The sequence below is a fragment of the Achroia grisella genome, unplaced genomic scaffold (assembly GCF_030625045.1).
Source record: "Achroia grisella isolate CSIRO2021 unplaced genomic scaffold, CSIRO_AGI_Agris_v1 utg402, whole genome shotgun sequence".
Classification (NCBI taxonomy): domain Eukaryota; kingdom Metazoa; phylum Arthropoda; class Insecta; order Lepidoptera; family Pyralidae; genus Achroia; species Achroia grisella.
Genome location: NW_026712841.1, coordinates 6,928,019 through 6,952,166, shown reverse-complemented (window position 1 = coordinate 6,952,166; position 24,148 = coordinate 6,928,019). Strand labels below are relative to the sequence as shown.

General features: G+C 31.7%; 1 protein-coding gene across 2 annotated transcripts in view; it reads left to right on the top strand.

The window, feature by feature from the left end:
• LOC131844265 (acetylcholinesterase-like) overlaps positions 1-24,148 on the top strand; it is a 64,429-nt gene that overhangs the window by 19,745 nt on the left and 20,536 nt on the right. The window contains exon 2 of one of the 2 annotated variants that reach the window (XM_059193101.1): positions 22,588-22,667. In XM_059193101.1, coding sequence (XP_059049084.1) covers positions 22,655-22,667 — 13 coding nt within the window. In that variant the 5' untranslated portion in view covers positions 22,588-22,654. Of the gene's footprint in view, positions 1-22,587; positions 22,679-24,148 lie in introns of both variants that reach the window. The other variant, XM_059193102.1, reaches the window with a different exon arrangement.

The window sequence follows — 24,148 nt, the reverse complement described above, 5'->3', positions numbered from 1 at the left end:
ACTGCTGTTTTCATAGCTGCTTGCTGGCTGAAATAGGTAGATAAAGCAGACATAATATCACAGATAACCTTGTACAAAATCTACCCCATCATAAATAGGTATAATATGGTATACTAGTTTGGCATAATGCCACAATAATCACCGTGTTTAAGATTTTCTGCGAAAACTATGCTATGCGGCAAACCTAGCCATCATACGAGTAAGCATTGCGGTCGCTTTCACCGCGTCCAAGGAAATTACGGTACATTTTAAAAGCTCCTCGTTATTATCGGAAAGGCAATTATTTATAAAATATTGTCATGATAGGTCGTTAAAGCACTGGGAGGTCAGAAATAGGATCGTTGGGCAATAAATCTGGAAATATTCTCTGTGGAAAATTCAATTTTTTTTCCATAGACGCGTTTAATGACGTAGGTGCTACAATGTGATTTGGTATACGGTATCTATTATTTATTATTTAAATTATTGGAAAGAAAAGTGAAATATATTTATTCAAAGAATGGCTATATGTAGTCAGTCTACAGGGACGATCTTCTAATGCTATAGATTTACATTTATTCCAAATTTGAAAATAGCATTAGTAGATAGATTCACGACGAATGGAAAACACCACAACGTTTTACCGTTTTAATGCGGAATCCCTAGAGTAATCATTACAACGTCAATTTATAATAATAAACGTACATTGCAGGCATATAATAAACTTAAACGTTACATCATTATTAATTTATCGACCATTATAACAGATTACTGTTATGTTACAAATTAAGGTGTAGTTCATTAATTACAACATAGCATTTACTATGAATAATATATTGTTTAGGAAAGCTATTATGGTGGTTGAACGCCTTCATATTATACTTTGATGGTTATCAATCAGGAGACATTTTGTTTTTTTTATCTGACGGCCTACCTGATGGAACCTGTTGTCTATATATTTTTTTTTAATTTTTGTCTGTCTGTCTGTTTGTTTCGACTAACCTCTAAAATGAATGGACCTATTTTGACGGGACTCTTTTTGGCAGATAGCTGATGTAATAAGGAGTAACTTAGGCTACTTTTATTTTAGAAAAATAATGTCAAATTCCAGTTAAATTAGTAGCGACGGGAACGACGTTATGCGGTCAGCTATATAAATATACTATATATATTATATATATATATATAATATATTTAGTATATTTATACTATATATAATATAATATATTTAGTATATTTATACTAGCTGACCGCATAACGTCGTCTGCATCACACTTATCATTATATTTCACCCAATTTACATTATATCGTTTTATAACTAAAGGCTATATGTTATTCTGATATATAAGGTACATTACTGTAAAGTTTCATTAAAATCTGTTCAGTAGTTTTTGCATCATCATAGGTAAATGTACAACGGGAATAATTTTAACCAAGTTTTAAAAAAACGACATTTCTACTAAATCAGATAACAATCCTATCAAAAGCTATTACTGAATACGGATGCTCGATTAAAACTGAAACTCATAAACCTTCGATAATGCGATTATAAGAGTATGCCATCAAATATGTCATCGGTATTCGCTATGATTTCGATTACAGACGCATATTGTAGTTACACTGTGGTGATAATTAAATGGCGATTTACATATTGCATTACTTAAGAATGTGTTATAACATTAATAGAATAGTAAATAAATAAATAACCCTGGACAATTAACACAGAGCCGTAGTCCCACGGTAAGTAGGGCTCGTGTTATGGGTACTAGACAACTGATATAAATACTTAGATATATATTTTTTTGTAAATACATACATTATATACGTAGAAAACTCCCAGATACAAGAAAACATACTCATGAATACAAATGTTTGCAACTAGCGAGGAATCGAATTCGCGACCATCAGAAGTAAAGTGGGGTGCTAAACCGCTAGACTACCAAGGCCGTAAATAAAAAAATAAATGTGCGTGTAGGACTTTTAAAGGCAGTTTCAAACTGTTATATGGTATACAAGATATTACTATAGAAACTCATTTGCCATTCATAATAGAGTAGAGATCAATGATTTAAGTGTGGATGCAGCAATAGTGGTGACATACAAACTGACTGACAACCGACGGCTACATTTACATACATACAAAATTTCCTCATGCATTGCCATTCTCGAGGACTATTTCCTTACTCTGTAATTTACCGTATATCACCCTCCAATAGACACATTTTACAAAGTAAGCTTGGCGCGTGAAACAGGCGAGATGTGACAATCGACTTTTACATACATGAATATCATTATATATATTCTTTATGCATTGCCATTCTGAAGGAATACTTCCTTGTAATTTAGTGTATTAACACAGCCACCTGCTTGACACGTTATATAGGCGAGACAGAGGTACCCACGTGGACGCCTTTGTACAAAATCCACCTCTGGTAATCATAAAAAAAGATATTTTTAAACACGGGTGGCATTGGGTTCACTTCAAATTGTTTTGGTTCATTTGTCCCCATTCAAGTGAGAATCGTAAACATTGGCTAGTGAACCGGAAGAGCCATTACGGCTGAATCGATATGAAAAGTATCTTCCGATGAAGGACTCTTGAAGCGTTTTGTTCAAGTATTTTCACTCGTAATGTCTTTGTAGGTTAAGTTAGCTCTTGACCTATAAGGCTACAATCCACACAATACTAAATACCTAATATTAAAAAGGGTGTGGTTTTAACTGATGTAATATGGAGGTTAATGTTGACCTAATGTTGTAGCGTACAGCCTTACTATTTGATGGCCTCGGGTTTGTTCCTCGTTCTATTGAAACATTTGTATTCGTTTGTGATAGTCTAGGTTCTATGTTATTATGAACATACTGAAAAAATATATAATCTAGTAACAAAATTGAATAAAATATTTTTTTACAAGTGACTTCATCAACACATTTAATCGAGTATGCCTATTATGAGTGGTCTAATCTAAGTAGTGTTAGTTGTAGTATAGTGTTTTTAGCCGTAAAGGAAAAATTCTTACTTACATTTCTATAGATTATAAAACACACGTAATAACTAAAAATATTGACGTTCGTATTTAGAAATATAAAAGCAAAACTATTACGCGAAAACATCGTGCACAAGTTGAAAAATCAACGAAAGGTACCGCCGTAATTGGTCTAACGAGAGGCAACATGAGTTCTCCCATTTGACTGTGCGGCTTGAACTCGAGCTCAAAGCCTTTGTGGGCCAATTTCCGCCCCGAGACTACGTACGACTATGTTCCGGTTCGTATCAGTTACTCGCTGCATTCCCGCCCAAATGAAGTTACACAATATAGAACCAATTACATACAAGTATTGTACATATGTAGTTGAAAGTAAACTAAGAAATTTTGATACAATATTTAACGCACTTGTATCACAATGAATTGTGACACACATGAAGTCTTGCCTGTTATAGAACTTGTCGCGAAGAAATGTTCTATGCCCTTTATTTGTATTTAATTTTGCATTTTTTTTAAAGATTTTCATACAACTAATATTTCACTTTTATTATCCGTTATATTCGTGAAGGAGCTTGTGACCAAAACGACATCAGGGCCTGGAATCGTCTGGTCACAACGACTGATTTAATTTGATTTAGTTATATAACTAGTTGATTGTGTATTTAATGTTTTGACTCTAATGAATATTGGTGCCAGTTGGTGTTTAGTATTCACACGTTTGAATTTAAAAATGTAAAGTTACAACAATTATTTAAAAGGCTCGTTTTTCTTATGATCGTATCAGCTTTGCGAATGAGTGGTAGATTAAAAAAATAACTAGAACACAAAAGTGTTTAAATTTAAGTTTATTTGTATAAAGAATTTTCTATTCTTTATTATATTCTGAATAGACATTACTTAGATTAGTAAATTTTAGGTACTAGTTTTATTTCGCGAATTTTTTTCTAGTTACCTAACATCGTATATCGATAGTCTTCCACGAAAAGTATTCTGCACCTCAGTTTCTAAATATCAATCTATGTGCATGTCAAATGTTAAGAGTTCAAGGCGATTGTAATTGATTTATAATGTTAAGTAGGCATATAATTATTTGCTTAGGTACATAAACCTACATTTAATTCTGGTTTAGAATGACCGCCTGTTTATATCTAACAATTTAGGAACATTCGTGAATTGGTGCCATTAGGTCAGCTTTATATTGTTATAGTGAAGGTATTACGCCACAATCAAGTCGCTAGCGGTAATACTCTGGAAGTCTAGAGCCTAAAACGATATCAGTTATTCTAACAGCTGAAATAAAATTATTAAAAGTTGCTTTCCCTTTTTCTTATTGTCCTTTTTACTAATGCTCTCTTTGTCCTTCTTTTATTCTAAATATATGTGCGCTATTAAGTATATTTATGTATTTATCTATACACATAAATAAAATTAGAGTGTCTGTTAATAATATTAAAATAACCGCTTTTTACTATAAATACGGTACATAGACCAATGTCTGTCTGTTTGTTCTGGCTAATTTCTGAAATGGCTGGGCCTATTTTGACGGGACTTTTTTTGGCAGGTAGCTGATGTAATAAGGAGTAACTTAGACTATTTTTATTTTAGAAGAATAAAGTTAAATTCCACGCGGACACGCGCGTATTATAATATATCAACATGTCGATTATAAGTTTATTACGTGGGCTACCTACACTTTTCTTATTTTACTTTCTCTATCCACCCAAAGGTCAGAAGAAATAGCGTAGCGATAAAACCACCTTTTGTATCAGTGTATGAATATCTTTTTTTCTATATTTTGTGCAACAAATAAATAAAAACTTGTAAAATAATTCAATGCTCAATTTGTCAATGTCGCCCTGTAAGATTGTGATGCACTGTGACAATCAATCAGCCATGCAGCTGGCTGTTAATTGTGTCCATTACAAGAGAAGCAAACACATTGATGTGAGGTACCATTATATTAGAGATATGATAGACAGGTTCAATGTACAGATTCTATACATACCTACAGTAATGGTGGCTGATGTTATGACTAAAGCTCTGGGCTGTGTCAAACACGAGGTATTTACTGAACAACTTGGTGTGGTGTAAATGTTAGATGCCCACATTATGGGTGAGTGTTGGAAGTATAATGGTAGCCATCGTAGAATTAGTTGTTTGTACATTTTTATAGAATATGTCACTTTAAAAAATATCTCAGGAATTTTTCTAATGTCAACATGTAAAATTTATCATTTTAATATATTTTAATATTTAATCTGCTGCTGCCTTCTCTTATATCCAAAAAAATGTCCACCTGGTTGCTTCATACAATTGAATTTTCTAGTCAGTTATATTATTAATATATTCTTCTATTGAAACGGGAATTGAAAACTACATGTTAATTGTAATTGGTACCGAATTTTATTTAAAAGAGCAATTTAATTCCGTTCGCGAGAGTACAAGGAATTGTTCAGATCTCTGAAGCCTAAGAGAACAGAAATTAAAAACGTCTTTTAATTAAAACTTGATTTAATTAAAATTATGAGCCCTTCTGCGACCCTGTTAATTTTGCACGTGCTTTTCGCGGTTACTGGGAATTGGGGACCATTTATACTTTAGATATTTGTAATTGTTTTCGTTGTATAAAAATAAGTAAGTGAATGTTTTTGAGTGTTGATCTATAATAATATACAGCTACTGGACTAATTTACAAATAATAATGTCTAATTAAGTCCTTAAATAAATATTACATTAGTTTAAATTAAAATGCTGTAGCTACTTTTATCAATGTGTTGTGTACACATAGATAAAAGTAGCTACAGCATTTTATTATTAAGCAAATAGAAAATCGCCTTGAAGCGTAATGAAATTAGAATGCAATCAATACAATGGGAACTATTATTGTAAAATGATTCTATAAGATCAATTAAATTCACTTTTATATATATATGTCACAATTTACCGTCATTTTGGAGTGCTTTTGAGCTGAGAAGAACTGAAATAAGCTTGAAAATTGTTTCATTTTTAAATATTAATTTGAGAGAATAAAGTGACCACCAACAATGCAGAAATAACTAAAACATCACTGTACAAACATACAGACTAATAACAGACTATCTCATTTTTAAATGGATTAAATTCATGTCGGTCAGAGTTAAACGAAGCTAGCGAAGTTAGCGAAATTACAATACTTTGACATTCAGCAATAATATTAAGGAGTGCGTACTCGAAAAATATTTATTATGCAAAAAAAAAATACTGAACATTAATACCCTCATAAATAAAATATTTATGCGTACTGCTTTTACGTTTACCGACACCGTCGGCCACTCGGCAAGGGAGTGTTGATAAGATGTTAATCTTGTCCACCTATAAAAACTTTCGTATTGCCGCGTAATACTCGGAATATCTTATACGCGATATTCAGTGTTGCCAACAAAGTTTGAGTATGTCCACTTGTTGACCTGACCTATTAAATCCACAAAATTTAAACAGTTTTTCGAAACTGTATGAATAAAACAGAAAGTCCATCTGTTAGACATACTAAACCACCAAAACAAACAGTTTTTGGTAACTATATTAATGAAACATTACAGCCAGTAAAATATTATTTTCATTTAAACATAGGTATGTTTATATTTAATTTAAACATATTAAGATATTGTGTATATTGAATTGATATATTATTTATTTTTTTGAAGGCAAATAGTATCACTAAAAATCCATTGCCTAAAAAATAAATTTTGCCCACCAAAAGGGTATCAAATAGATATATCTTATGGTAATACCACTAAAGTGGGAAGACTGTGCCGATCTGTCAGTAAGGTAGGCTGATACGGTGGCTCAGAATCTCGGACTTTAGTTAGTGAGAGGGCTGTGGTATAATTCTTTACTGCCCCGACTTAGATCTCAAAGGCATAATTTGTGTATATTTTTACATTTTTACTTGATTCTCCTGTGATGGAACATTTACAATAAAAATGTTACGCGCGAGATCATTTACTTCGTTTTGAGATAAACGCTATATTCGGCCTCGTGACACAATCTATCTTCATATAAAAAAACAGCCATGGAAAGGTAACAAACAGACTGATAAACATTCTTTCGTATTTATAATGTTACTATGGATATAGGTAAAATAGTGTTTCTATTTTAAATGCAAATTTAACGAGTTAAATCTTCCAGTTAATTGATTCGAAGAGAGTTAAAGTCGAAACGTTTTTCTTGTTACTAGCAGAACATCTGGCCCGTAGTTGGAAAACGGTTGTAAAGTTATTGGAAAAGTTAATAAGTGAGCAGGTAGTTGGGCTTCTGTAGGAAATTGAAGCAGCGACCCATTTTATTTCAGTACCTGACTTCATTGGCCGGGGGAAACGATGGGTGATCTCGACGCTATTTCCTTTTGAATAAATCTTACTTGGTGGATTTTTTTTATGTAATTGGATGTCAAACAAACGGATCACCTGATGATAAACGGTAACCGTCGCATATATATTATACATGAACAGCACTATGGACATCCCGATATCATGTGACACCCATAATACTACTTTGTATGTATTGTTACTAATACTTACTACTTTACATGTATTGCTATTCCAGAAGACTAAGATGGCACGCCTCTTAAGTTATAATTTCACTGCCTAATCTCATCCTACAACCGAGGAGAGAGTATAGGAGCAAACGAACAAGTTAACAAGAGAGCCGCGAACCGAAAAAGAAGAACTAAACTAAATTGAACATTATAGTTCGCAGGTAGGACGTTCCAAACTATGTGAAGTCATAGATTTTCACTCTATTAGTTACCACAGTTATAACGTCGCTATATATGTAGTATATAAGTGACGTTGCTCATAAAAATCTTGTTTTTTAAGTCACAAATGTATTTTACTGCTATTTTTATATAGCTCTCATTTGAGAGCCATATAAATACATTGTACACTTGTACATTCTTACTTTTTTGCGAAATACACTTCTGTCCCGATTTTTTTTACCGGTATTTATTTTTATAGTTATTTACTAGATCTGCAAACCATTTTGTGAAGCGTAAAGATTAGAGGATCTGTGAATCAGTTAGTTCGCGAACTACACAAGCCAGCTTACATATAAATGTATACTTTATTGTACCAACGTTACTTGAGCAAAAAATCGTTCTCGCCTGTCGTCATGTCGCGAACTAGGTAGACAAGTCCTTCGGGACTAACTTGCTTATCCAACATAGTAAGTGGAACCTAGCGGTGTGTTTGACAAACGAATAGAGTTGTTAGAATCCCAATATTTATTTAGTTCTTCTTTTGCAGCCTGAAAGTTGGATACTGAGACGAATTTATTTAATAAAGAGAGAAAGAGCTTATAACTTCATGCGCTATAAGTTATAAGGGAAGTATATTTCAGAATCACTGCACCGAATTTCTTTCACTGTTTGATAAATAGGTATAGAATTACATAGGGTATATTTTGTGTGCAAAACTCATCCAAATGTATGAGCAACCAGGCGAACACGGAACGAATAGGAGTAAAGTTAATTACTTAAACAGTCAACGATTGCCCAGAAACTATAAGATGATGCATATAATGATATCAATAATGGTCTTTGTAATGCAATAAATATATTACACATGTAACCAAAATTAAGCGCATTATATTAATATCTTAAGGGTCAATTAATAATATAATTAAAACTATACATATAAAGATATAATTTAATGGTTCGACTATTCCTGTATGTTAATTATAATTTATTTATTACGTAACAAATCGCTTAATAACTGCATAAATCATGAAAATCTCTAAGAAAAACGTTGAATTGAAATAAAAAAATAACAAAGAAAGCATTTCAAAAGTATATGAAAGTATATAAATAAGGCTTATTTCAAATTGTGTCTATTAAAAATATTCTCCATTTCATTTAAAGACAAGTTTAAGGTATATTTCAAGTAAAGTTTACGTGTGTGAAAACTTTAAAACGTGAATGAAATACCAAAGCTGTTGGATGTACTTGTAACGGTATATATATTGAGTTTGAATTGTGATATGGTACTTTGAAAGTTTTATTTTTGACTGTTATTACATATATGGCATAGAGACGTTTGTGTATTTTTGTATATGTATAGATAATTATTTTATTTATGTAGGTATTTGAAATGACAAACACGCTAATGGTCCAAGCGCCATTTATAATCAAAATCAATACTAATATTATAAAAAGCTAAAGTTTGAGTTCGAATGTTTCGAAATGTATTGAATAGCCCGTTTAACGGGGAAGGCTATGCTACGACTGATACTGACGGAGCTACAATGAAAAATCTTGCAAAACTGAAAATTGTAACGCAGGAAATTCACACGGGTCCACCAGTAATGAATAAAATATATCTAGAATTACTAAAAGTATTACAAAAAATGTTCTACATTCCGATTCTGTTAGATAATATAGTGGTAGTTTTCAGTTTGTACTGGAGCCCTGGGGCCCTGAGCTTGAGAGCTTAGGGCTCGAATTATATTTTCCTAGGGGCCCTAAGAAAAAGTAATCCGACACTGTAGTATTTTTTTATATTTTTTTAAGAAGGGGTTTTATTTATTAATCGGTACTAATGAGATCTGTAGCACTGCCACCTGCATAATTGTATTGTGCTCGCTTTTTTTTTATTTCGATGCCTAGGTCTGGCACAAGAATTGAAGGATATTCTTAGGAGCTATGGTTTTTATCTCCTCAGGATATAGTGTGTACTTTCCAAACGAGATAGTTCATTTATTTACGACTGTTTACATTCTGGGCCGACTGATTCTATAGTGGGGAAATATTGAGGAATATAATGATAATATAGTGGGACCCCAGTACATGCTAAATTATATTTTCTTCCGAGCCCCTAAGAAAATATATTCCGGCACTGTAGTGTTCAAGCGACAAATGAGTATCATCAATTATTCGGTTTATGTGTGTGCGTAATATTCGTGATTGATGTGCCGCTAATGTACTATATTGGCGGCAATTTTATGTACAGATAAGAAATAAATATATTTAAGAAAACTTGTACAAAGTCGTTTGTGTACGCAACTTTACCGCACCTATCGCCTAGTATTCTATACTCTATTCCGGTTTAAAAGGAGAGATATGGCAGTGAATTTACTGGGTACAGACACATAAGAATGGCAAAGTATGCATGCCATGGTCTAGCGGTTTACTTCGGTTCGATTCCGCAAGGTACAAATATTTGTATTTATGAGTATGAATGTTCTTATCCATCTGGGTGTTTTCTATGTATATTATGTGTGTATTTACAAAAAAACATATATCTATGTATTTTTATCATCATTTAATATTTGCCCGGTACCCGTAACGCTAGGTCTGCTTAGTTTGCGACTAGATGGAGCTCTGTGATTTGTTCTGAGACATTATTATTATATATTTTTAATGGAGATAATAGAATGGTTCACCTGCCTGAGCTACACACATACAGATGGTACATAATATATGTATATATATTATAACACAATTTAATATTCCAATAAATTGTTGTTAAAACCATATAGATACATATATTGGCACATGTTTTCAAATGCAATGTAATCAAACTGTAAACTTCACATTTTGACTGCCCCATGTGGAATAGTGATCGTGGGCGTATTCAATTTTTTTTATTATTAAGGGTATTAGCAACAAAGCAAAAGAATTACCTCGTAATTTCTGTAAGCAAGACTACGCGAGATAGCTCACACCTCCCCAGGGAAATCTGACTGTGTCTTTTGACCTACAATAAATTTATTTCCGAGAAAAATAGGTACGGAATAAAATTATGACAATGATGTAGAAATTGTAGGGACGAAGTGTGGAAGTAGTGGTGTGGTATAGCAAGTAATGATATATTTATATCCGTATTAATGGAGAACAATGGAATGGTACATCTACCAGGATTAAAGGTATTAGATGACGGAGCAAGTGGATGATGATAGGATAGGCTTGAAGTCAAACGGATAGCCCATAGCGGCGAATTCAGAAGGAATTAAATATAATGTTTTCTCGGAGTGACTATGTGGAGGTCGATCTGAAATAGTAAATTGCTAGCAATGGAGTATTACTGAAAATTCCTATTATTGTCTATATATGTTAATTATTGCAATTGTACTATTAGAATCTAAATTATTATTCTATCAAATATGTTCATTTATCTGATTTATTTATCTGCTCTGTATTGAATATAAAATAAAAATAACTAAATTATAGGTACATAGAACAAAATTAAATTAGATATAAAAAAATATGCATCTGTGATGAGTTTTCACAGTACGTTCTATAGTTAATATTGACCGATATCAACTCATTAACGTTACTATGAAACGAGGTCTGGCGGAATAGGACTAACTACTACTTTGTATACAACTTTATCTACAATCCCTATAAAGATTTCATAGGAATTTATTACTATATTTTACATTCTCCTTTTCCTGTGTATTGGCACTTTCTTCTCATTATTCTTTCTTACAATATCATGGCGTTGAATAAAGTGATAATATATTTGTAATCATCAATTTGGACATCACATAATGAATATTATGTAATTTATTTTTCCTATTTGTTTTCTTTTATTTCTTTATTGATAAGGGTTCTTTATTGATTGAGTAAGGGTGTAGACACTTTCCAAGCAGGTGCCGGTTCATATATTATTCAGCTTACTTTTCATTTTGTATATAAACTTCCATCGGAAAACATAATTATAAATGTAATACAAACAAAATAATGTGTCCTAGATACACGTCTAGAAGTAACAAACCCTGTGCCGGGCTCAAGTTCGTGACCTTCGGCCTGGGAAGGTCAAGGGCGGGGCTGTTTTCATACATCACCCCATCAAGGACGTACCGCCCTTTCTTTCTACGCATATCCAATGTCTGGCTTTTCTAACGCTAAATGCTGAGATAAAATCTAACATTGGACACTTAAGTAATCTTATTTCCTTACTGCAGATAACTATGTAAACTAGCTAAAGTTATAATATTGTGTGGAATGCGCTTGATGTATCGCATGCTTACAACATAAATATGATATATTTTAAAACATACAAATATTATAAAGTGGATTATACATTCGACCCCGCACTAGGGAAACCTGTATCGTGGGAGTCCACAAAAAAATTACCAGATGATTAATAACTATTGCAGTGATCAGTGATTAGAGTAGATTTGACATATCAAAAATATGTAAATAACAAAATGTTTTTTTTTTTAAACGTAGACGTCAAAGTTCTATCTTTATTACTTACTTTTTACGTAAGTTACGTCTTATATTTACCATGATAATATTATTTAAGATCTCATAGCAAATATTTCGTTTATATACTGTATACATTTCTAAAAAACATTGAAAAATGTTTAAAACTTTATTAAATATTAGGAGTAGAGTTTTCATTTGTTATTTTTGAGTTAAAGCAGTGTATTAAACGTGCTATAGATCAGATATTAAATTAAAACAGAGAATGAATTTGTTTAAACATTTTTTTTAATCTGTATATCATTATTTTATCTTTTATACACTTGAATGATGGCCTGCGTGATGGAAAGTGATTACTGTCATCTATTTATGTACATAAGCACTATGGACTTCACAGAATATATTCATTTGAGCTAATAACATATTATTATCTATACTAAGTTTCATATTTACTATAGAATCGATGTATGATGAATTTGGTACCCAATTGGTTGGGTCTATTTGTTGTTATGTAATAAATTGGTATGCAAGGAGACTAGTAATTAGGTTAGTCGGTTCGACATCTTTGTACGGATACCGACCGATTACATGTACCAATTATACAGGACTGGATTATATAAATGAATAGGACAGAATTTACTAGCCTTTTCCTTAACGATAAATACGTACGTGTAAGCAGGTAATACATCTAGGTTTAGCACACCGCTTTACTTCCGATGGTCGCTGGTTCGATTCCTCGAACGGTGCAAACATTTGTATTCAAGAGCATGATAGTTTGTCGGTCTGGGTTTTTCTATGTATATTATGTTTGTATTAAAAAAAAATATCTAAATATTTAGATCAGACAGTCTAGTATCCATAGCGCAAGATCTGCTTACCGTGGGACTAGATGGCGCTGTGTTAATTGTCCATGGTTATTTTATTTATTTATATCAAATTTTAAAGAACACCTCCTTTTGTAAAGTAGAGATATCTACAAAATCGCACCTTTGCTGACCTGTAACATGAAATGTATACTCGTATATATGTCATACTTATTTATTGTTCTTTATTACTTAATTGAAATTGGTCATATCTCAAACAATGTGAAGCAGCCATTAATATTTTAAAAGTAAGTAAGTATTTCATACGGCAGTGTTTCTCAACGTGGGGCCCATACCCCACTGGGATATTTGATTGTTAAGGCGGGCAATTAGAAAATGGACTGTTTATTAAAATTATACAGAATGTGAATTTCTATTTTTAATTATGTTTTGAAGATATTTCATAAACAATTTTCTAGTGATTTCTTCCTATTATTTATGTTATAAATTATATATGACCCTCCCGGTCGTAAGAATTTTAGGAAGGCTAATGTGGAGCATGGCATTAAATAGGTTAGGAAACATTGTCATATGGTATTAAATATACTATACCTATAGTGTTTCTTCTGACCACCCATATCAAATATATAAGTATGTTCAATCACTAAATGCATGTTTAATTACCGTTATCATTATTGATTGTGTTTTAATTATTATTAATCAATTCTATTTTTATACAGATTATACGCAATGAATGATTGATAAATTGATATTTGACATATTGACAAAAATGAAATACTTACACATCCATTTTTTAATCTCTGACACTAAAGACGGCGGTCTGTTGGACGAATGGACCGGTTTTGATGCAGTTTTATTTGTCTAATAGCTCTATCGTCGAGATGCATTTTAACTTCTATTTATTAGCGATTCCTTTTGTGGGTTATTAAACACTGGTAATTCTATTATTATCGTACCTTTTTTTTTTCTTCCATTATAATATTACTAGCGACTCGTCCTTACTTCGCATAAGTTTACAAGACGAAGCGAAGAATATATCATTATATCTAAACATCAGCTTTAATTGAATAATAAAGTTTGTTTGTCTGTTTGTTTAGTGTCGTTTACTTCAGTGAAGTTATAAAGGACAGCTGTAGTCAACAGCATTAGAATATAAATAATTAGAATATTAAAAACTACATTAAATAATAACATAATAAAAAATATCGTTAGTATATTGTGTCTATGATTGTTATAAGTATATCGTTGAAAACTGGCGTCTGAAATAATTTCATACGTCGTCAACTACTAAAGCTTGTTCGAAACAAATAGTTGATAAGTCAGGAAAAAAGTAGATTCCTTCTCCAGCAAAACTACAAGTTCAGTTTAGTTTCACGGTGGAGGGCCCTCGGCGACGTTGCTCCGACAAATTGCACTCAAGTGGGCTAGTGTACTACACGGAGCGTTATTTCGAACTTATCCGCTGTGTTTATAAAATATTACACGCTTAATAATTCTATAAATTAACTCAAATTATTTTTTTTATAATAGACTATAAAGTTTTGTTTTAAGGTCGAATTTAGAATATTCGACTTAAAGCAGTTAAATATAATTATGCACTACAAAATTAAAAATGGATAATTGTTTTCTAAACTTGTTTTTTAAAGTTGTATTTTCAAAATTGGGTTTTAGTTAAAGCAGCAATTAAGTTGATTATAGTTTACAAAAATTAAAATATGACTATCTAATACCAATAGAATAAGAATAGGCCTATTGTCTACTGTCTACTGTCTGTAACTTTGTGGGGTAAATAAATACATTTAGTCGTCATTAAATCTTAAAGAAGAAGACAAATATTCATTCAAGTTTGGATTGACGAATTAGAACCAAAGATTATTATTGTTATATATATGAGTATATAGTTTTTAAAATCTCATCATTTTTTTCTTCGACTGGCAACACCGACGACAATTGTCATTTTCAGCTGGCCGTAATAATAAATAAATTTTAATTGTTTATCATACAAATATTATAATTTCAATATTGTTATTAGTGATCTAATAGTGTAATTAGTGTCGATTGTTGTTTGTGTACAGTTTAGTGGTGTATTACTTGCAAAAATCGACATTACAAATAGTGTACCGGCCATCTGTCAAACTGTTCGTGAACAACTAAGTTTTATTCAAACTTATTTTGCAATTGTTTGTTGGATTTATCCCAAGAAACTCATAATCATTGCAAGTTTTACATAAAATATTCATATTAAGTTAAATTAATAATAATTATATTGAAGATCGGTTGTTGCATACGTCGAAGGAAAAAAATACCCACTAATTTAATTGTAAGTCTTTTTATACTTTGTATTATTATAATTTAAAGGGAAAGAGCACAATTTATCTACATTTATTTCGTTATTCAGTTAAAACGTTTATTTAGATTATCAATTTATCAAATATAACTTGTATATAATATACCTAGGAGAATTTATTCACAATTTTAACACTTAAACTGTATAGTAAGGTTCAGCTGCTGTTCTCGTTGTAATACTTAGCTTCTTTTAGAAATAGCTCACTTCACTCTCCCTAGTAACTATTTATATTCTTAATAATGTCATTATCTACCCGTTCCACAACTGCGCGGCAAACAGAGATGAAGCTTAAAGTGGCCCTACAAGAACTTCAGGCATCCAAAGATCTCAGTGACAAGTTGATCAGGGAGAGAGAAGAGAGTGAAGATGAGATTTTAAAAATTATAAATAAAAATACACAATTAAAATCTGAATTGTCAGAACTTTATAATAGTCATCAGGAAGTTGTTGAGCAGCGGGATCAACTTCAAGAACTATTAAGTAGCTTTCACCAATGTAGTGATACACATGAGCAAGCCTTGAGGCGTATCACTGAGTTGGAGCTTGAGTTAAAGCAGGCATATCTTAAAATTAATGATCTTGACACAAAATTTGAATCTCAACAAAGTAATGAGATTAGTAATTTATATGATGAGCTTATTAGTGTCGACTGTATGCCTCCTTCTACTTCAGTTCCATGCAGCCAGCCAGTTGTGATTGACCTTACTAGCGACACATCACAGGGCAACTATAATAATAACATATGTATGTTGAGGCATAATAAATTAAAAAAATATTTAAAATTAAAAAAGTTTATAACTAAGACTCGGAGTATATTATATAAACGTTCCAAAAATGGTCAGTTGCTAAAAAAAACTAGTTTAAACAATTTAAAATTGCATGATTATATTAATAAGTATAATAATAAACTAGTGGAAAGCCAAAAGTTATATGACATGGATACAAGTTACCTAACTTCAAAAATAAAGAGTTTAGAATCATCGCTTCATGATTTAAATAACAAGTATACTATCTCACAAAAACAAATCCAGGAGCATATTTTAGCAATGGATGATTTGATTGATGTCAGTAAATACAATGCTGACCGTTTTGAGTCATTAACTAAACATTGTACATGTGATCATTCAACTTTGCCAAATAATAATTCAGTTTCAACTGTGCAGATAAATGAAGTTCAGGGGATTTGTGTCAGTGACTATACTCCTAAAAGTAGCACAATGGTGTTTTCTGACAGAATAGGCTGTAATTTTGGGTCTATATTGAAGTATCATCTTAAGGGTGATGTATTAAATTACTGTATGCCAGGGGCATCATTTGCACAAATTATTAACAAAATTAAATCTACTAAAATGAATAAAATGACCACAGTTGTGTTATTTTTTGGTAATACTATTAAATTAAATAGACAGGATATAATTAAAGGTATTCAATATTTGTTACAATTGAATGTATATAAGATTGTATTGTGCGCTCTTCCTTATACAAGTAGCCATTATCATAAAAAAATTAACAATAAGGTACATTACCTTAATAATTTATTACATACATTGACATGTCGTCATAGTGACGTTTTTACATTTTTTGACACTAATAGTTTTATTAGTGATTTTTATTTGACAAAAGATACAATGTATCTTTCTAAATCTTCTAAGAATAAAATAGCCACTTTAGTGGCTTATAATATTGACTTCATGAACAGTTTACATGGTAAACTTCAATATAAAAATTGTGACATAACAAATGATTCTATTAATTTTTGTTTAAATAGTGATATAAGTAATTTGACTGCAGATTTAAACTGCTAACAAAGACAAAGGGAAAGCAATTAGAATTGGTAATTGTTCATCAGAACATACAAAGTTTTCCCGGCAGTGAAATAATTATACAATTAATTTTGGAAAAATACAATATTGACATTATCTGTTTCACTGAACATTGGCTTAAAGAAAGCAATATGATGTTCAGTTTAAATAATTATAATGTTGTCAGCTGCTTCAATAGAAAGTCAGTTAACAGAGGTGGGTCTATGATAATTGCAAGAAATAATATTAAAGTAAAGGAACGTGCTGACATTGTTAGACTTTCTATTGAGTGTTGTACAGAAATCTCATGTATAGAACTAGATAATTATATACTTATATGTGTTTATAGGCCTCCTAATAGTGATTATAATGTATTTGAAGAGGTGATGGAGGATATATTAAAAAAAGTATTTAATAGCAGTAAAAAAATCATTGTGTGTGGTGATTTTAACGTTGATATTCTTTGTGATACACCCACATGTACAAAAATTATTAGTTTATTTCAGTCTTTTAATTTGAGTAATGTCTTTCAGGAACCCACTCGTGTAACCGCTACGACTGCTACTTGTCTTGACAATGTTTTTTGTAACTGTGAGTATATTGAAAAATTAATAATAAATAAACTTCCTTCGGATCACTGTGGTCAAGTTGTTAAGTTTAGTAATCAGACTAAAAAAAATACCAATAATAAAAGATCAAAAAGACAAATAAATGCTTACAATATTAATAAATACAAAAGCACGGTTAAATATAAATTAGACTTAGAGTTACAATCTGTCAGTCTTAATAATCCTGATATTCTTTACACCAAGTTAATTAGTCTTTTGTCAAAAGAATACCAGAATATTTTCAAGAAAAGAGAATATTGTGTTAAATCTAAATTTACAGAATGGGCAACAGTAGGAATAATTAAAAGTAGAAACATTTTATTTGATTTATATGATCAAAAAAAATATAGATTTGATGACAAATTTACAACTTATGTGAGAAATTACTCTAAAATTTTCAAACAAGTTTGTATTGCAGCTAAATCTAATTTTATAAATAAACAAATTAATCAGTCCTCTGACAAAATTAAGACCATCTGGGGAATTATAAACAAAGAAACTGGACGGTCTGAAAAAGCCTGCAATCAATTCTCATTAAATTATGACAATAAGTTAATAACAGCAACAAAAGATATAGTTCATATTTTTCAAGATTTTTTTGCTAATATTCCGATTGATATTACATCTTCTCTAGACTCATCTCCAATTCGAGCAAAAACATTACTGGAGGCTAATGTCAGCCCTTGCTCTTTAACATTTAAATTTTCACATGTCAGCCCTTTTCATGTCATAAAAATATTCAAACAGTTAAATTTAAAAAATACGGAAGATCTCTGGGACATGTCAGTTAAAGTAGTTAGTACATTCATAGATATTGTTGCTCCTTATCTAGCTACTATTTTCAATAAATGTGTTGATAATGGCGTGTTTCCTCAATTAATGAAATTTAGCAAATTAATTCCACTCTTTAAATCTGGAGATAGATTTGAACTAGGCAACTATAGACCAATTTCTATTTTGCCAGTTCTAAGTAAAGTATTTGAAAAGATTATGTTTAACCAAATGTTAAAATACTTCAGGGATAACGGACTGCTTCACAGTCAGCAATATGGTTTCACTGCCGGCAAGTCTACTACTGATGCAGGCGTAGCGCTTATTACACATATATTCGAATCATGGGAAAACTCACAGGATGCTCTCGGCGTTTTTTGTGACTTGTCGAAGGCGTTTGATTGCGTAGATCATGAAACACTTTTGTACAAGCTCAAACATTATGGTATTAGAGATAATGACCTAAGTCTAATGAAAACTTATCTAGAGGATAGGGTGCAAACTGTAGATATTGATGGTGTAAAGTCTAAGGGAACTAATATAAAAATGGGCGTTCCTCAAGGTTCAATATTAGGCCCGTTTCTCTTTTTAATTTATATAAATGACCTTCCCTACATGGTAGAGAAAGTTGCAGATATAGTGTTATTTGCGGATGATACTTCGTTAGTGTTTAAAATTGGTCGCCAATGTAATCAATTAGACGATGTAAATTATGCTATCTCTGCTATACTAAATTGGTTCACATGTAATAATCTATTATTGAACTCCAACAAAACTAAGTGCATTAAATTCACGCTGCCTAATGTAAAACAAGTAAATACGCAGCTATTGCTTAATGATGAAATAGTAAATTTTGTTAATGATACAGTTTTTTTAGGAATAACAGTGGACTCGAAGTTACAATGGGGGCCCCATATTTCAAAATTAGCCAGTAGACTTAGTTCTGCTGCTTATGCAATTAGAAGGATAAGGCAATTAACAGACGTGGCGACGGCTAAACTTGTATATTTTAGTTATTTCCATAGCATTATGTCATATGGCATACTGCTATGGGGTAAAGCTGCCGATATAAATACTATATTTATTTTACAAAAGAGAGCCATACGTTCTATTTATGGTATGGGTTCTAGAGAGTCATTACGTCAATGCTTTAAACAATCAAATATCCTCACCGTTGCCTCACAGTACATTTATGAAAATATTATGTATACAAGGAAAAACTTAGATAGTTTCAAGAAACTTAAAGACTGTACAAGTAGAAACTTACGCAATAAAAATAAGCTAATTTTACCTAAATGCCGTCTACACAAAGTTAGTAATTCATTTTATGGTAATTGCGTAAGATTCTATAATAAACTGCCAGAGTCTACGCTAAATCTTACAGAGAGGCAATTCAAATCTTATATTAAACAAATGTTATGTAAAAAAGCCTATTATAAGATAGATGAATTTATAGATGATAGCAATATATAGCAAGAATAAGTTTATTTGCGGACAACGTTATAATTTTAATTTTCATACTGCTTTCTTGATATATGATAGCGTAGCGGCTTTTGTATTGATTGCCGCATGCATCCTTATGTAAAGTGCGAATACTGTAACTACCATATAGTAATTTTTATAGCTGTGACGTGGTCGTGTGGAATGAGTAGTCATGCTCACTAAAATGTCCAGACATGTGGCGGCGTGGTGGGCCGGGTCAATGGGCTCCCTAAAATATGGTCGAGCGCAGTGATGGCTGGCTCATCCGTCATACTCGTGAACGAGTGCTGCTTGTAGGGACTGGTCTGCTCTTATCACTACGACTGATTTAATCTTATTGCATATTTATGTTTGACCCAAAAATTAGTGCTTGTTGGTAGTTTGTATTCACACGTTTCGACTTGTAAATGTAAACTTACAAGGATTATTTAAAAGAGCAACACACAAGTTTCTTGCTCGTTCTTCTTGTGATGAGACAGCTTTCCGAACGAGTGGTAGATAAAAAACAAATTGTTATGACTATTCAAAAGTGCTTAAATTAAGTTTATTTGAATAAATGATTTTCTATTCTATTCTATTCTATTCATGGATTTTTGTGTCTCTATAAATATGTGAAAAATGAAAAAAGAAAAATCTTGTATATAAAATTCTCGTGTCACAGTGTTCGTTTCCATACTCCTCCGAAACGGCTTGACCGATTCTCATGAAATTTTATGAGCGTATTGAGTAGGTCTGAGAATCGGCCAACATCTATTTTTCATCCCCCTAAATATTAGGGGTAGTCCACCCCTAATTTTTTTTTTATTTTAAGGCAAAATAACGTTTGCCGGGACAGCTAGTATCCCTATAATAATTTCAATATTGTATAATGTACATTGTAATGAATTCTATTATAATTTGCAAAAATAAGTTCCCACGTAATTCGCTGTTAATGTCGTCTTTGAAGGAATTAAAAAAAAAGAAACAAAAATTAAAACGTCCAGAATATTGCGACGTGAGTTTCAAGCTAAGTTCCCATTTGCCGCGTTTCCTTTTCTAAATTTCAAACGCTGCGCTGACTCCGAGGGCGTAAGCGTTATTTTTCCGCTATTCAAGAATTCAGGCATGTTTTTTATGCAATTTTATATATTACCATGGAATAAACTTGTTATTTGCATCGACTCCGTCTGCTTCTTTTTAGATAAAAGATTGCATATAAAATGTATCTTCACGTTAAATTTGTTTAAGATGCATACAATTAGATTGTGGAATGAACTACCTGGCGAGTTTTTCTCGAGAGACTACAGCATGGGGTTTTTCAAGATGTATATTAAGATTTCTAATGTGTCGGCAACGCGCACGTGACACCCCTAGTGTTTCAGGCGACCATAGGCTATGGTAACCGTTCACCATCAGATGGCTCGTATGTTTGTTTGCCTCCTACGTAGTATATAAAAACGTATATATATCTAAAAAACGGTTTATTTATGAATAAGTTACAACGCACTATAATAATATAATTAATTTTTTTTTTTTGTCTATTATGCACAAAGAATTCTGAGTAAATTTGTGTCACATATTTCAACTAGCAGTAAAGTATAGAGTGATATTATGGTATTAAAATTATAGAAGTATACGATTTTAGGCGAACATGAGACACTACGGGCGTCACATCATTCATCATCATCATAAGTGATGGCTTACCAAATAGGTTGTTTCCCATTACACTTACCGTAAAAAACACTCACTTTCAAATCTTTTAAATCCACCTACTTTGTTAGAACGTGTTCAAACAAATCCAGTATGTAGTGTATATAGATACAGTACACGAGTATTGTATACAAAGCTCTGTCCGGTCTGCAACTAATCAGCTAAGTGCTAGCCGAGATTGAGGGCAGAGTGTACTTAACATACTTGTATGTATATATATGTTGCGGTTTCGCGTGTAGGATAACTGCGTTGGGAATGATTTATTTTTATTTTATAACCATGGGATTGTTAGTTTTATAGTTTTTTTTATATCGACTGTGTAACTCTATAACACTAGATGTTTCTCGCGACTTTGTCTTTACAAACTTCCATCCCATATTTTATCTCTTACAGATTATTTTTTGAGATAAAATATAGCAATTACTATTACTACACGCCCAGCTGCAAAAGAAATTAGTTATGTTTGCCATAATAATTATGTGGCATATTTATAACGAAATAGACACTATCAGAGTCACAAGTTTGGAAAAACTTTTATTTTTTCAGTATTATCTGCTGCAAAATAAATGTAACTATGTAAAAAGTATGTAAGTTAAAAGTATAGTATGTGACAGTGTTGTAGTTTAATTTTTTTTTCGCCACGAAAGAAACAAAATGAAAAAGTTGGGAGAAGTCGTGAGAATAGGATAAGTTACGAGAATGAGAATAGACTGAGTTGTGGGAATAGTATAAATCCCGGGACTATTCCCGGAATTTATTATTCTTATGAGTCGTAGCGACAAGACAGGTCGCAGGAATGGGATAAGTCGTAGCAATAGGATAAGCCGCGAGAATAGAATAAGCTGTGGGAATATTAATTGTCAATACGCGTGGGAATATTATATTTATTAATAAAAATTTGTTTGTTGTTGCAGGTGGATCGTATATAGGATGTGAACTGGTGCGGACACGCAGGCTGCATCTCCGCCGCTCACAGCGGTCATGGCGTTCCGGAGTTAGTGCCACGTACATACTCATTTTTACTTTTTTCTTTTTTTTCTTTCTTTTATATTCATTGATTTATTACCAAATGGACACGGTTGTAATAAAAAGTAGATATATAAATAGATATCTATTATATTTATAAACAAAAGAAAACAATTTAAGTCACTCTGCATTATTTTAAATAGAAATTTTATGAACATTTATAGCATGGATTAGATTAGAGTTCGCATTATTTTCAGCTTATAGCTTCTAAGCTATAATTAGGCGCCATTTATTTTTTATAAAAAAAAATATTAATAAAAATATTGCCTGCTGTAATATTATTACTTGTGTCACCGTGTTTGATTGGATTAGATGTCGTTTATGGATCAATCTACCTTTGCTAATGTTGTCTCTAATTAAAGTTTTACTGTATTTCTGTAATAAATATCAATGAACAGTTATTATATTGGAAACTTACTTTTGTTCATGATTGTAGGCTTTTCACTATTTATATACATATTGTTTCTATCCATCATGTCATATGTTTTTATCATAGTAAATATACCATTTATATTATTTAATAATTACAACAATAGTATCTATATTTATATTTATTAAAGTATTGTTTTAATTCTCTGTGCTGAAGGTTAGAAACAATGTTTCTATAAATTTTAATATGAATATAGAAACAATTATTAAATCATTCGCATACTTGTTAATTAATGGCTGGTTCACACGTGCCGGTATTAAAATGCAATAAGATTCTTTGAACTCCCCCGTCTTTAAAAAAATGTTGAAAACACCTCCAATGCATTTTATTTTCTATATATTTATGTAAAAAAAACATTATTCTCTTTTTACCGAGAATAAAAATTCTCCAACTGACAATTTAATTGGAAAATTTTCGCCTTTTTTTTCATATTCAAGACTAATTTTACATTCGAGACAAGTTTACAATGACTTTCACTGCGTATAAACCACGTTTCATTTTTTTTTGACCTAATCCGATGCTGGGGCCCTAGGCAGTTGCTCACTTTGGCTAATGGTTACTCCGGCCCTGGGATAACAATATAAATACGTAGGTATTTGCCATCGTCCAATCGATGAGTTCGCTTATTGTTCTATTCGTATATTTGCCTGTTGTTTCCCTTTTATTTGAATACTTTTGTTTCGAGCGTGGATCCGCCGTCCATTTGGAAGTAGGTCAATGTTTTAGGTAAATTTATTGGCATGATTATTTCAGTAGATCTCGAACGATCTGTCAAATAGAAACTTTGTTGAGCTATTATTTTGTATAGGGAACAATAATTTTGAAACAAAATAAGCTGAGAGTAATTTCTCTGTTTGATTTTAGTGGGTTTAATAAATTGGTAGTAGTATAATAATAATACCCCTGGATAATTCACACAACGCCATCTAGTCACAAGGTAAGCAGAGCTTGTGTTATGGGTACTATACAAGCGATACAAATACATGGATTTTTTGTAAATAATATACATAGAAACCACC